Consider the following 15,503-nt stretch of genomic DNA (forward strand, 5'->3'; position numbering starts at 1 on the left):
CTTGATGTGATTGGAAAGGGAAACACCATTGTCCCACACCTGTCCTTAAGGAATTCCTGCTGGGCTATTTTTCAGGTTTCTGTTGGGAAAAGTACCTCTTGCGCCTCCCTTCTCTCTTCTTATGAAATGATTGCGAAGCCTCTCTCCCCCTGCCCCTTACTTACCTAGTCTGGCCAGGATCCTCGCACTTGAACTTGGTCCTTGCCCCTCGCTCACTAGCTTGTACATCGCCTCTCCAGGCTTTGTGATGGCAGCCCTGCCCTCCCTCTCTCTCCGCCCTCCCCTCCCTCTCTCTCCGCCTCTCTTTAGACCTGAGCATGCAGAACTCAGAGAGTGGATCGGATTCCCCGGCTTCCGTGGCATTGTGCTCGTCGGCGGCTGCCCAGGCACCCGTGGCCCAGCCAGTGACAGCCTCTCCGCAGGTAACAGATCAGGCTGCCTGTTGCTTAGGCAGCCCCGGGAAAACCAGTGCAGCCAGGGTGGACACATCCACCAAGGTTTCAAAAAGCATTTGAATCTGCAGAGCCTGACATCTCTATTCTTCTGAATTGACTTCCCAGCTCCACGGCTGCTGCTGTTGAAATGCACCCTCATGTTCCTCCCTCTTCCCATGTTATCTGGCTTTTCCACCATTTGTTTTAAAAGGCCCCATCAAGGAATTGGTGAAATGATCCAAACTCAGAACCAAAGCCCTTCTCGGACTCTGATTGACTTCATTCTCATCTGCTAGCGGCAGTTTTCTGGTACCTTGGAAGTGAGCCTTCTACGCAGAAGTGAGAAGTCTTAGGGTTAGTTCATAATTGAATCTAGCATTAGAAGTGGCATATTCTTTCAAATTTGCGGAGAATTTTCACATCAAGGTTCTCCCAACTCGTAGATTTCCACAGTAGTTTGGAATACACCAGAAAATAGACATAAACATAATTCCACATGAAACTGAAGATAATGGAACAGACCAGAAATCGTAGACATATGCAGAGGCCCACTATCCATGATTTACAAGTCTGAAAATTAGGAGCGGGACAGAAAGAATTGGTACAGGCAAAAAAGAAACATAAAACCCATAATTCAGCAAAAGCAAGTAGATAGACACCGAGACCACTTATTCAGTTTGGAACACGTAGTCGGGCATGTGTGGCATTTATTTCTTGGAAGTGTGGCCACCCCAGCCTGGGTACCTAGAGGGCGTGATCACCTGCGGCTGTGGCCTCACTGTTTCCTTGCCCACCGCATCTGATGCATGGGCCCTCCACCCCCTGTTCCCTGGGGTCCCTCTCACCAGCCCAAGTCTCAAGTGCCCCAGGTCTGGATGGCAGCCGCCTTCACTCTGGCGACTGCAGGCAGACTGGTCCCAGCATTCTGCCATGAGCTCCATGTCCATCCCAGGCTCCAGGGCTTCCGTCCCTGCCGGAGATGGGTCCAGCCCCCCAGCCCAGATCAGTGGCTGCATCCCCCACCCCTTGGGCACCTGCCTCGCCTGCAGGCTTCCTGAAGAGTGAGCACCCAGTGCCTCCCCAGTAAGGGGCTTTCTTGCTCCCTCCATGCCATGATGCACACTTCCTACTTCTCCTCTCAGCCCCGCGCTGTCCAGCAGAACTTCCCAGCACAGTGGGAGTGTCCTGCCGCCAGCGCCACCAGGCTCCAAGCACCAGCAGTGTAGCCAGGGCTGCAGAGCAACTGAAATTTGCAGTTCATTTCAATCGAAGTGAATGTCAGTGGCCACAGAGATGCACAGCTATTACCTTCCATATTGGATGCCTCAGCTTTGGAGTGTGTGCCTGCAGGTCCTCAGAATTCTTGTGTATTTGAGGTGACATTCACACAACACAGATTTGCCATTTTAAGGTGAACAGTTTAGCAGTGTTTGAGACATTCACAGTGTCTTGCAACCTCCACTTCTGGCTAGTTCAAGGACATCTTCATCCTCCCAAATAGAAAGCCCCTCCCCATTAGCAATGACCTTCCATCCCTCACCCCCAGCCCCTGGCAACCAGGGATCCACTCTGTCCCTGTGGATCAGTCTGTTCTGGATGTTTCACGTAGATAGAATCATGCACTGTGTGTGCTTCTGTGCCTGCTTCTCTCACTGAGCGTCACGTTCTCAGGGTCCATTCACATTGTGTTGAGAGTTGGGCTTCTCTCCTTTTCCTGGCTGAGTGATGTTCTCCTGTGTGGATGGACACCTGGGGTTTGTCCATCCATCCTGTTGATCTCTGTGTGCCATCTGTGTTCTCTGTGTCTTTGGGGGCGAGTTCACGGAGGGCTAAGTGTGTGGAATTCTTAGTGGAGTGGTGTTCATGAGGCCAAGCCCTGCAGAATTACTGCACTTGGTTATGCATAGGGTCCACGAGGCCAATCACAGAATCATAGTCGACCAAATCCCTCCTATTCCTCCCTCCCCTCGGGAGTGCATTTGATCCTTTCCGCTTTCATAGCTTTGTCTGTTCAACCAGTTCTCCAGCAAAGTGACAAAGCCGTTCTGGGGAGATGGCCCAGGGGCCCAGAGAGCAGCCATGGAGGCCAGGAGGGGGCTGGCCTGAGTCTGGGTTAAGGAACTTCCAGTACTGAGATGCTGGGACTGCAGCCTAGCAGTGACCACTCTGGGCTTCCTTTCTTCTTAAATGAGGGCAGGTCGAGGGTGAGAGACACAGTGGGGTGTGACCCAGCCTGTCCGGGGAGGCAGTGTGGCTGGCACCCAGTTCTCAGCCCACATCACCCTGATGACTACAGACCCCAAGGAGACAAAGCTGCTGGGGGCATGTGTGTGCCCTCCTTCTTCTTAACTGCTCCCCTACATACGTTTCCATTAAGCGGCAGCAGGCATCGTCAGGCCGGCTGTGACCTGTATTTGTTTTCAGGACTCACGTATGATGAGCCTAAATGTCCTCTCTCCTTCCCTTGTAGAGGGTGTTGGTCCAGGCAGCGGGCTCGGCTCCCAAAGGGGCCCAGATGCAGCCACTCTCCCTCCCCAGAGTCCAGCAGGTGCCACAGCAGGTAACCGCAGCACAGGGGATGTGGGACACGGTTGGCATGGGATGCCTGGGAGCCCCCATCCGAATGACAGTGCTTCCTTTCCTGTTTCGTCGTTTCCTTTTGTGTGACATGTTTGGTTCCTTACCAGGAAGTTCTCTTCGGAAGCGTTAAAAAAAAATCCGTTGCTGCAGATAGTTTGCTACAAGCCAAGAAAGCTGATGATCTTTATTCATTCAGATCTTCAGCCTTTCGGGCACAAGTGAGCTGCTAGGTAGAGCCTGGGGTGCAACTGTAGACACACAGGCAGATAGCAGAGGTTTCTGAATAGGAGGAACATGGAGTCTCCAGGAGAGGCAGACCCACCCGCAGCCAAGTGCTGGACCCTCAGACAGGCGCCTCTTGTTCAGTTAAATGATTAGAGAACAGAGCTTGAAAGTGTAGGCTCAGCCGCCAGATTACAGCCCAGATCATCAGCTCAGACAGGCAGCATGATCTTAGCAGCGGTTGAGAAACCTTTTTTGGAAAAGGCCTCACAGTGCTTTTTGTTTGGTTGGTTGGTTTTGCAGGCCAGACAGTCTCAGGTACAACCATGCAACTCTCGTGGAAGGGATGGTGTGGCTGTGTGCCAATAAAACTATTTGTAAGATCAGGCGGGCCAGATTTGACCTAAGGACTCAAGTTTGCCAACTCCTGCTCTATGTGAGATGCTGAGTTCAAATTCGTTCAGGCTCCCATGCAACAGGACCTATGAGCATAGTGTGGAGATGGCGAGGTCCCAGACAACACGTTTCTCCCTTCAAGGGGCTCTGCTCAGATTAGCAAGGTATTTAGAGAGGTTTGGCCTTTCCCTGGTGGCTCAGAGGGTAAAGCATCTGCCTGCAATGCAGGAGACCTGGGTTCGATCCCTGGGTTAGGAAGATCCCCTGGAGAAGGAAATGGCAACGCACTCCAGTACTCTTGCCTGGAAAATCCCATGGACAGAGAAGCCTGGTAGACTACAGTCCATGGGATCGCAAAGAGTCGGACATGACTGAGTGACTTCACTCCTTAGAGAGGTTTGCCTGATGCTGTGTGATTTGGGGTTTCCTGCAGGAGGAGCGAAGGCTCTGGGGGTGCCCAGCAGGGACCCTGCATCTTTGCCTCAGCTCCTCAAGGGAGGGGCGCGACCATGGCTCCGTGATTCCAGAAGCTTCCCCTGTCCCGTGGGGCTGGGCATGTGTCCACCATTCCTCTCTCCGCTGACCTCTGCATCACACCGACCTCTGCATCACACCCACCCCCTAGGGACGAGAGGGGTTATGTGTGTGCGCATGTCCCTGGGTTGTGTCCTCAGAGGTGGGAGTCGATCCAGTCCTGCCGCTGCATGAAGGTCTACAGAGAGGCCATGACGAGACCTGCCCCTGATTTCCTCATCCCCAGTGAGCTTGAATCAAGCATGCACTAAGCCTCCCTCCACAGCAGAGTCCCCACACAGAGCTCTGGGCTCCATCAGAGCACCTGCATCCCCCAGGGGTCATCAGCTGAGGCTCTGGACTGACAGAGGAAGGAGGGGCCCTGCCCTCTACCCGCAGCCCCCAACCCCTACTCCAGGCCCAGCACTCCTACTGATTCTGCTCAGACCTTCACAGTCTCTCCCCAGAGGGGTTCCCAAGGCCCCTCCCCCAACCCAGCTGCTGGGGACTGCCACTAGGGCACCAAAGAGGGTGGTGCGGGGGTGATAGAGCAAGTGAGCCACTTGAACCCCTTCCCTGCCGGCGGGTGGGAATAATGGGGAGTGGGATCAGACGCTCCAAGGTCCCAGTTCTGTCCACATCTCTGGTGTCCACCATCAAGCAGGACCTGCCCCTCTGCCCAGTGGCCAGTAGACCCCAGGCACCATCACCACCACCACCTCCCGCCCTGTTCTGTATCTCGGCTCCCAGGTGCCAGTGGGGCTCCTCTCCGCATGGAATAGGGGCCCCAACCTGCTGCAGTCATCCCTGTCTGGGCTAATCCAGAACACGTGGCCTCGACGTGACCATCTCTCCTAGTTTTCAGACATGCCAGCCAGGGGTAGAACAAGTGTAACGTGGCACTAAGTGTTCACAAAAGGCAATAGGAGATATTTCCACCTGAATATTCTAGAAACCGTGTAACACCAAGTGTCTGCTGTTGTTTCAGGTCCAACCGGTGCAGCACGTGTACCCCCCCCAGGTGCAGTACGTGGAGGGCGGGGACGCCGTCTTCACCAACGGAGCCTTGTACGTGGGTGTCTTCTCCCCTCCCCAGGAAGGGGTTTACAGAGAACCAACCTGGCCACCATGCCTACTAAGCTCCCCTGGCAATGGGTTTGCCCACAATCTTCTCCCTTCACCTCCTGGTGGGGTGACCCAGCTATTACACCCCCATCAGGACATCTCAGCCCAGTGGAGATATCAGAAATCATAGGCCTTTGTGGTTTTATTTCAAGGAAAGGCAGTTTTAAAAAGCAGAAACTCCAGTCCACCCTTGAAGTCTGGAGAGCCCACCTTCGAAACCCAGAAACCATTTCCATCTCTGCTTTTTCATTGTGGCCTCTGTTAGCCTCTGGATTATCTTGATGTTTTGAGAACTTGATCTTCTACTTGTCAAGGACGTCCAGGGCTCTCTGCTTTTGATCTCTGTGATTTTGGGGGCAGAGTGATGCAGTTCCCAGAAGCTCACTGCTCGGCATGCATCCTTTTGCCTGCTTCTGACTCTGGTTTCACGACTCCCCGTTGGGGTCCTGGGAGGGCGTGGGGGCCTGGCTGTGGTTAGAGATGTGACTGCTGGGATCCTGAGTGTCCACAGCTCAGCGCTGACCCAGAGGAGGATGAGTGAACCCTGGGGCCCCAGCAGGCTCTGGGGGGCACTCTGGTGGTAGTGTCCTGGTTTGACTGCACTATGGTCAGAGATGATGTCCCCCGGAGATTGGGGGGACCTCCCTACCCCCCATAGGGGCCTTTCCTCAGTCACCCCTGAGGAAAAACCCCTACTGACCTCCTTTCACTGCAGCAGGCTGGACATCAATGCACATGGTTAATGATTTGATCCAGATGTTAAAGGAACATCAGATGAATTCTTGGAATCCTTTAGATATTCTTTTTATTAAGCAATTACATTTAAAAAAACAACTGGCCTTCTGGGTTGAAAGAACTAGATTCTCAGGAAGCTGCAAAATGAGCCCACAGTCCCTTGTACCATTCACCCAGGCTCCCCATCCCGCTCCCAGCCGCCAGTGGTGACAGCATCTGTGACTGCAGGACACTGATATCGGGTGTATTCAGCTTCACACCCCTTACACGCACTTGTGCCCATGAGCCTCTGTGTGTGTGTGTGGGTGTGTGTGTGGGTGTGGGTGTGGGTGGGTCGGTGGGTGACTTTACATCATCTTATCCCAGGGTAGCCCTCCCATAACCAGGGTCGGGTGCAGTCCCGCCCCATGCCCCCAGGGGGACCCCGCGGGCAGTTCGCACCTGCGGTTTGTAAATGACCAGTTGTGTCAGCTGGGATTCCACGTGCTTTCTGAGACCCTGGCTGTGAACTTGGCTGTGTTGACAGTCCGTGGCTGACTTAGCCATGCGCTCGGTGCCCTGGGCCCCGGCATTGACACGACGCCTTTTCCCTCTCCACCAGGCGGACGGCCTACGCCTACAACCCCGAGCCTCAGATGTACGCCCCCAGCAGCGCCGCGTCCTACTTTGAGGCCCCAGGCGGCGCCCAGGTGACCGTGGCAGGCTCCTCCCCGTCCGCAGTCCCTTCCCACAGCATGGTGGGCATCACCATGGATGTCGGGGGCAGTCCCATCGTCTCCAGCGCGGGAGCCTACCTTATCCACGGGGGGATGGACGGCACCAGGCACACCCTGGCCCACACGTCCCGCTCGTCGCCAGCTACGGTATGTACATCCCGGGCTCTGGAGGGGGCAGGTTAAACCCCCAAAAGCAGCAGGATGGTGAGCAGAAGGCAGCTGGGACCACGGGCGTTGGGCCCCCCCAGGCTCAGACAGGTGCCCCCTCTGTGAACCTGGGGTCCTCCCTTGGTAAAGACAGAGTGGATAGCCAGGCAGCTGCTGGGAGCGATGTTGCGAGCTGGCGGACGCTACTGGTGCTGGTGTTCCGCCATGACCACGGTCATCATCGTCAGCCTCTAGGAGGTGGAGATCGGCCCTTCCCTGCGGAACTGGGCTGAACCAAAGCAGAGCTATATGGGCACCCCTTGCCCCTGCCCCAACCATGGCTCATTTGCTTTGGAAATGTATCTGCTTTGAAAACCCTATGTCCCATATTTACTCTAATTTTTAAAATTAGCACAGAATAGAGTGACCCGCTTGGGTGCACAGAGAGACAACTTCTGACGCACACAGACTCGGGTGCCTGTCTCTACCTCAGAATACAGCATGGTGGCGTTGCCCCCGGAATTCCCTGAGTATTTCTTGGTAGTGACACCCTCCTCTCACCCATGAGCCCTGTCACCCGTCGGTCTGCCCTCCGTCACCGCAGTTTTGTTTTGGTTGGGGGGGATCACCCCCAAGATCCCCATTGTGGCCAGCTCCTTTCCCCCAGTGTGGATCCTGGAGATCCTGTCCAGTTATCGTGTGAATCACCGGCTCCTTCCTGTTCCTCAGTCGTCTTCCTTTACCCGAAAGTTCATTCATCCTTTCACCAGCCGAGGGCCGCCTGGGTTTTCCAGTTTTCCATGATTTTGAATAAAGCAGCTAGAAGTACTCACATGTGTAGACACATGTTTTGCTTTCTCTGGGGTTAATCAATGCCTACAAGTGGGATTGCTTGCTCCTATGGTAAGTACATGTTTAACTTTATCCAAAACCACCCATGTTTTCCTGCGCAGTCTGAGTTCCTCCCCCAGCCAGGTGTGAGCTCCTCTCATCCACCTTGTCGCCAGCATCTTTCGTTTTCAGGTGTCGTCAGCATCTTCTGTTTTAGCCATTTTCATCAGTGTGTGGTGGTATCTCACGGTGGTTGTAATTCGCATTTCATAATCACTAGTGATGGTGAGAACCCATTCATGGGCTTTGCCTCTCATATATATATATATATTCTCTGGGGATGTGTCAGTTAAAGTTTATTATTATTTTAACTGTGTTGTCTGTTTTCTTACTGTTAATTTTGAGAATTGTTTGTATATTCTGGATTCAAGTCCCCTGCCAGATTTGTGATTTGCAAATATTCTTTCCCAGTCTATAAAGTGTTTTTTATTCTCTTACAAGTTCTATATAAATTTTAGATCAGCTTATCTATATTTACAAAAAAATTCCTAGTGAGATTAAATAGCCTTAAGCTATTAAGTGATTAAATAGCCTTAAAGCTCTATATCAGCTTGGAGAGAATTGACATCTTTAAGTATCTTTTGGGTTTGGAGCTATTGTAAGTGGTATTGATTTTTAATTTCCAACTCTTCATTGCTAATGTATGAAAATATAGTTGATTCTGGCTCTTGACTTTGCCTCCTGAGACTTTAGCAAACTCACTTTTTAGTTCTAAGAGTTTTCTGTGGTCTGCAAATAGGAACAGTTTTATTTCCCCCTTTCCAATCTGGATGACTTTTATTTCTTTTTCTTGCCTTGCTGCACTGGCTAGAACATCCTGTGCGTGCTAATTCACTTCAGTCATGTCCCCCTCTTTCCGATGCTATGGGCTGTAGCCCACCAGGCTCCCCTGTCTATGGGCTTCTCCAGGCAAGAATAGTGGAGTGGGTTGCTGTGCCATCCTCCAGGGGATCTCCCCGACCCAGGTATCGAACCCATGTCTCTTATGTCTCCTGCATTGGCAGGTGGGTTCTTTACCACTAGCGCCACCTGGGAAGCCCAGGACGTCCTGTACAATGTTGCATATGAGTAGTGAGGGTGGATATCCCTCAGGGAAAAGCTTCAGTCTTTCATCCTCAAGTGATGTTACCTGTAGGGTTTTCACAATGCCCTTTTTCAGGTTGAGGAAGTTTCCTGCTATTCCCAGTTTGCTGAGAGTCTTTATCATAATTGGATGTTGAGTTTTGTCAAATGCTTTCTTTTCATCGATACGATCATGTGCTTTTTCTTCTTTAGACTATTGATATAATGGGTCAATTAAAAAATACCTTCCTGTTTCTGTGGAGGCCTAATTTTCAATAGAAGGGGATGCTCTAACCTCATCCCTATTCTCTCAATCCTGATGTGTTTCAGGGTCACCGTGATATCAGAGGCCCCCCAAGTCTTGCTGGCCTCTCCTTTCTATGTCCAGAGTGTGGGCACTGCCCGCCCCGCCGTCCCGGGGCACCGACAGCCTGTGCCTCCCCACCTGCCCTCTAGAGCCAGGCAGTGGGTGCCACCCACCCCACCATCCGGGGCACCAGCAGCCTGTGCCTCCCCGCCTGCTCCCTAGAGCCGGGCAGTGGGTGCCGCCCACCCCGCCATCCAGGGCACCAGCAGCCTGTGCCTCCCCGCCTGCCCCCTGCAAGGCCCTCAGCACACTCTCAGAGGACTGACTGGCAGACGTGAGCGTGGAGTTGCTGTCAGTAGGGAATGTTCCTCACAGACATGATGCCTCCACATCAGCAAACTGCACCGACTCATACTAGTGAATAAACTAGGGTCACAGGTCACAGACCAACTGCAATCATAGGTCGTGATGTTCTCTGTGGTCCACACAACCCTACCACAAACAAAGGCAGCTCAGACCCTGGCTGCCAGTCACTGTGGTCTGATATCTGGGTTTCAAGTTTTTTAATTGATTGGAAATCCATGGACAGTCTATATTTTGACACTCTACCCTGCTCTTCCAGGACTGATTTTATTTTCTTGAGCTCCAAAATCACTGTGAACAGTGACTGTAACCATGAAATTAAAAGATTCTTGCTCCTTGGAAGGAAAACTGTGACAAACTGAGACAGTGTATTAAAAAGCATTACTTTGCCAACAAAGGTCAGTCTAGTCAAAGCTTTGGTTTTCCCAGTAGTTATGTATAGATGTGATAGTTGGACCATAAAGAAAGCTGAACACTGAAGAATTAATGCTTTTGAATTGTGGTGCCAGAGAAGACTCTCGAGAGTCCCTTGCTACAAGGAGATCAAACCAGGCAGTCCTAAAGGAAAGCAACTCTGAATATTCATTGGAAGGACTGATGCTGAAGCTGAAGCTCCAGTCCTTTGGCCACGCGATTCAAAGAGCCAACTCATTGGAAAAGACCCTGATTGAGAGCAGGAGAAAGATTTTTCCCTGAGGGCAGGAGGAGAAAGGGGCAACAGAGGATGAAATGGTTGGATGACATCATCAACTCAATGCACATGTGTTCGAGCAAACTCAGACAGACAGTGAAGGACACAGAAGCCTGGCGTGCTGCAGTCCATGGGGTCACAAAGAGTTGGGCACAACTTAGCAAATGAACAACAACAATATGTAGAATCTAAAATATGTTACAAATGAATTTATTTACAAAACAGATTCCCAGACACAGAAAACAAAGTTATGGTTACCAAAGGGGAAAGTGGGTGGGGGAGGGATAAATTAGGAGTCTGGGATTAGCAGATATAAACCACTCTACATAAAATAGATAAACAACACTGTCCTACTGTGCAGCACAGGGAACTATATTCAGTATCCTTTGATAAACCCGAATGGAAAGCAATATGAAAAAGAATATATATATTTTAGTTGCAGTATCTGGGGCCTTGGGATGACAGATTCAATTTCTGCAGTGTGCAGCCTACAGCAGATGTCTCTGAGATGTGCCACTAGAAATCCTAGGAGTTTCTTGTCTGAGTCATCAGAGACTCAGCTCTTGCTTTCAGGACCCCAGCAAACATCCTGGCTCTGACCACCTGCATTCGTGGGCATAGAGGAGCCAGATCTCACACCCTCCGTCCAGCTCTGCGAGAAGACCGTCACACAGTCACTGCAAGTAGCTGTGTCTGTAAGGGACTGGCTTCCGTCTGCGCTCAGTAAGACTGATGAGAGCCCGTCCACGCCTCCTTGTGTCTGGCCTGGCTTCCCACGCGGGCCCTTCCATTCTCATGGCACCCTTCCTGGTGGCCCACGGGGCTGGTGCACCATCCACGTGGCCTCACAGCTCACAGTGGCCCATCAGCTGCAAAACAGCTCTTCTCTGTAGCCTGTGTTTTCAGGGAAGATCGGGATATCTTGAGGGCAAGCTCACATGCTTACTGGGCTTTTGCTAGAGGCTACCTTTCCCCCTGGTCAGACCTTTGTCAAAATACCACAAGAAACATTTTGCCAGCAAAAGCACATCCATTTTTTTCTCTAAAATATTCATCATCAGACTTCCCTGGCTGTCCAGCAGTTAAGACTCAGTGCTTCCACTGCAAGTGAAGTGGGTTTGATCCCTGGTCAAGGAACTAAGATCGTGCAATCAACCAAAACAATAAATGAATGAATAAATAAATAAATAATTCATCATCACTTTTTATCTGTTTACAAGACTTTTTAAGAGAAATTTTAGGTTTATAGAAAAACCTAGTTCAGTTCAGTCGCTCAGTCATATCCAACTCTTTGTGACCCCATGGAATGCAGCACCCCAGGCTTCCCTGTCCATCACCAACTCCCAGACCCTACTCAAACTCATGTCCATTGCATCAGTGATACCATCCAACCATCTCATCCTCTGTTGTCCCATTCTCCTCCTGCCTTCAATTTTTCCAAGTATCAGGGTCTTTTCCAATGAGTCGGTTCTTAGCATCAGGTGGCCAAAGTGTTGGAGTTTCAGCTTCAGCATCAATCCTTCTAATGAATATGTTGGATCTCTTTGCCGTCCAAGGGACTCTCAAGAGTTTTCTCCAACACCATGGTTCAAAAGAGTCTTCTCCAATACCACGGTTCAAAAGCATCAATTCTTTGGCACTCAGCTTTCTTTATGGTCCAACTCTCACGTCCATACATAACTACTGGAAAAACTATAGCTTTGACTAGATGGACCTTTGTTGGCAAAGTAATGTTTGTGCTTTTTAATATGCTGTCTAGGTTGGTCATAGCTTTTCTTCCAAGGAGCAAGCGTCTTAATTTCATGGCTGCAGTCACCATCTGCAGTGATTTTAGAGCCCCCCCAAATAAAGTCTCTCACTATTTCCGTTGTTTCTGTATCTATTTGCTCTGAAGTGATGGGACCAGAGGTCATGATCTTAGTTTTCTTAATGTTGAGTTTTAAGCCAATTTTTTCATTCTATTCTTTCACTTTCATCAGGAGGCTCTTTAGTTCTTCTTCACTTTCTGCCATAAGGGTTGTGTCATCTGTGTGTCTAAGGTTATTGATATTTCTCCCGGCAGTCTTAACTCCAGCTTGTGCTTCAGTCTAGCCCAGCATTTCTCATGGTGTACTCTGCATGTAAGTTAAATAAGCAGGGTGACAATATACAGCCTTGACCTACTCCTTTCCCAATTTGGAACCAGTCTGTTGTTCCACATCCAGTTCACTGTTGCTTCTTGACCTGCATACAGATTTCTTAGGAGGCAGGTCAGATGGTCTGGTATTCCCATCTCTTTAAGAATTTTCCATGGTTTGTTGTGATTCATACAGTCAAAGGCTTTGGTGTAATCAATAAAGCAAAAGTAGATGTTTTTCTGGAACTCTCTTGCTTTTTCGATGGTCCAGCAGATGTTGGCAATTTGATCTCTGGTTCCTCTACCTTTTCTAAATCCAACTTGAACATCTTGAAGTTCATGGTTCATGTACTGTTGAAGCCTGGCTGGGAGAATTTTGAGCATTACTTTGCTAGCAAAATGGTTGTCTGAGGAAGCCTTACAAATAGCTGTGAAAAGAAGAGAAGCTAAAGGCAAAGGAGAAAAGGAAAGATATCCCCATTTGAGTGCCGAGTTCCAAAGAATAGCAAGGAGAGATAAGAAAGCCTTCCCCAGCGATCAATGCAAAGAAATAGAGGAAAACAACAGAATGGGAAAGACTAGAGATCGCTTCAAGAAAATCAGAGATACCAAGGGAACATTTCATGCAAAGATGAGCATAATAAAGGACAGAAATGGTATGGACCTAACAGAAACAGAAGATATTAAGAGGTGGCAAGAATACACAGAAGAACTGTACAAAAAAGATCTTCATGACCCAGATAACCATGATGGTGTGATCACTCACCTAGAGCCAGACATCCTGGAATGAGAATCAAGTGGGCCTTTGGAAGCAGCACTATGAACAAAGCTGGTGGAGGTGATGGAATTCCAGTTGAGCTATTTCAAATCCTAAAAGATGATGCTGTGAAAGTGCTGCACTCAATATGCCAACAAATCTGGAAAACTCAGCAGTGGCCACAGGACTGGGAAAAGTCAGTTTTCATTCCAATCCCAAAGAAAGGCAATGCCAAAGAATGCTCAAACTACCACACAATTGCATTCATCTCACGCACTAGCAAAGTAATGCTCAAAATTGAACCTAAACCAGAGAGTTCCCATAATTCCCCACCCCATACCCAAGAGTTCTCCTTATCATTAACATCTTACCTAAGTTTGGTGCATTCGTTACAGCCACTGAGCCAATAGTGACACCTTATTGTTATTAACTAAAGCCCCTGGTTGACATTAGGGCTCCCTCTTTGTGTTGTACATTCCATGGGTTTTGACAAACATCTAACAATGTCATCACTTTTGAATTTGGTTTTGCACATTTCTTTGCAGAGGGGGAAGCAGTATGCCTTTGAAAGATCTACCTGAATTTTTGTCTTTGTTCTGCTTTAAGTGACAAAATTAAAGAGTGCTCTGGCACTTATTCTAAAAAGTCTCAGTTTATTTTCCAGAGAAGTCATCATCCTGTTTAGAGTGACACAAACCCATTCATCATGTCAAGGGATACATGGGTCACCACTCAATAAAAGCCTCTTTCTAATTTCCTTCATCTTTTCCTTGTGTTCTTGTTTTCTTTCATGGTTCCGTATGCAAATATCCACAGTGTACGACCCCTGATTGGCTCCTGGTCCACAGATGGGGCTTCTGATTGGTTAATAGTGTTGAGTGGGGGCTGGTTTCCAGGTCTTGGGGAGGCCACTGGGTCAATGAGGTCAATGACCATTTGGGGAGGCTGGCTGAAGGGCCTATAGGAAAGCTTTGTGCTCTTTTTGCACTTTTTTTAAGTCTGGAGTTATTTCCAAACTAAAAAAAAAAAAAGTTTTAAGTTTAATTGATGAATTAAGAAGTAGAACTACAATATTTTAAGTTCTAGGAACTACAAAAAGAGCTAAACATGTTTGTTAGCCTTTAAAAATGACTACTTAGACTTCCCTGGGGGTCCAGTGGCTAAGACTCTGCACTCCCAATGCAGGAGGTCTGGGTTCCATCCCTGGTCGGGGAACTGAGATCCCACATGCCACAAGGCATGGCCAGACCCAGGCTTGAGATACTGGTCATTGCTGGCCCTTTGCAGGGGTGATCTTGGTCTGTCAGGTCATTTTAATGAGATTACTGTTATAGATGGAATGACCATTTGGGCGGACGCTATTGAACTCAAAGGAGAAGTAACTTTCACCCTCCCTTAGAAGACATGAGTCTAGTCCTTATGTCAGGCAAAACCTTGCCAGGATTAAACAGGAAAGGAATATTTAAAATGCTAGACTAAATTTCAGTATACATGTGCGTGTATGCTCAGGTGCTCAGTCATGTCCGACTCTGCCACCCCATGGATTGTAGCCGTCCAGGCTCCTCTGACCATGGGATTCTCCAGGCAAGAATACTGGAGTGGCTTGCTAGTTCCTTCTCCAGGGATCTTCCTGGCCTGGGGATCAAGCCTGCGTCTCCTGCATTGGCAGGTGGATTCTTTACCACTGAGCCACCTGGGTGATACTTGGAGAAGGGGACGACAGAGGATGAGATGGTTGGATGGCATCACTGACTCGATGGACATGGGTTTGGGTGAACTCCGGGAGTTGATGATGGACAGGGAGGCCTGGCGTGCTGTGGTTCATGGGGCCACAAAGAGTCAGACACAACTGAGCACTGAACTGAACTGAACTGAACTGAAAACTTATCTGCGCTCTGCTATTACATTAAGTTCTTGAGACACTGTATCTTTGATCATAAGTCCTTAAGCATTGTCTCCCCACCTTTCTCCAGAACCCCTAAAGCATGATATGTGTGTACCCTTTTCTGCAGGCATTCTGCTAATAATTCTTGCAGTGGAAGCCAGTGAAATTAAATTGCCAAGGAAAAGGAATAAGGGCTGCACTGCGCCTGATCAAAAATAAAGATGGAGGACTTCCCTGGTGGTCCAGTGGCTTACACTTTGCCTTCCAATGCAGGGGCTGCAGGTTCAACCCCTGGCTGGGGAGCTAAGATTCCACATGCCTTTCAGCTAAAAAGACAAAACATAAAACAGAAGCAATATTGTATCAAATTCAATAAAGACGTTAAAAAACAAAAAGGTCCACATCAAAAAAAAAAATCTTAAAAGAAATAAAGGTAAAACTCCTGGTAAGTCAAGAAATGTGTATTTGTGTATATATATACATATGTATAACATGTATATATATGTGGTGTATGTGTATTATATATACATAATATATACACATACATAATAGATGTATAATAT

At 49.1% G+C, this 15,503-nt stretch overlaps 1 protein-coding gene across 1 annotated transcript in view; it reads left to right on the forward strand.

The window, feature by feature from the left end:
- The first annotated feature begins 317 nt into the window (after nucleotides 1-317).
- RFX2 (regulatory factor X2) overlaps nucleotides 318-15,503 on the forward strand; it is a 40,066-nt gene continuing 24,880 nt past the window's right edge. The window contains exons 1-4 of the mRNA XM_068980700.1: nucleotides 318-422; nucleotides 2,905-2,994; nucleotides 5,134-5,213; nucleotides 6,607-6,868. Of these exons, the coding sequence (XP_068836801.1) occupies nucleotides 318-422; nucleotides 2,905-2,994; nucleotides 5,134-5,213; nucleotides 6,607-6,868 (537 nt within the window). The remainder of the gene's footprint in view (nucleotides 423-2,904; nucleotides 2,995-5,133; nucleotides 5,214-6,606; nucleotides 6,869-15,503) is intronic.

The sequence above is a fragment of the Capricornis sumatraensis genome, chromosome 9 (genome assembly GCF_032405125.1).
Source record: "Capricornis sumatraensis isolate serow.1 chromosome 9, serow.2, whole genome shotgun sequence".
Lineage (NCBI taxonomy): Eukaryota > Metazoa > Chordata > Mammalia > Artiodactyla > Bovidae > Capricornis > Capricornis sumatraensis.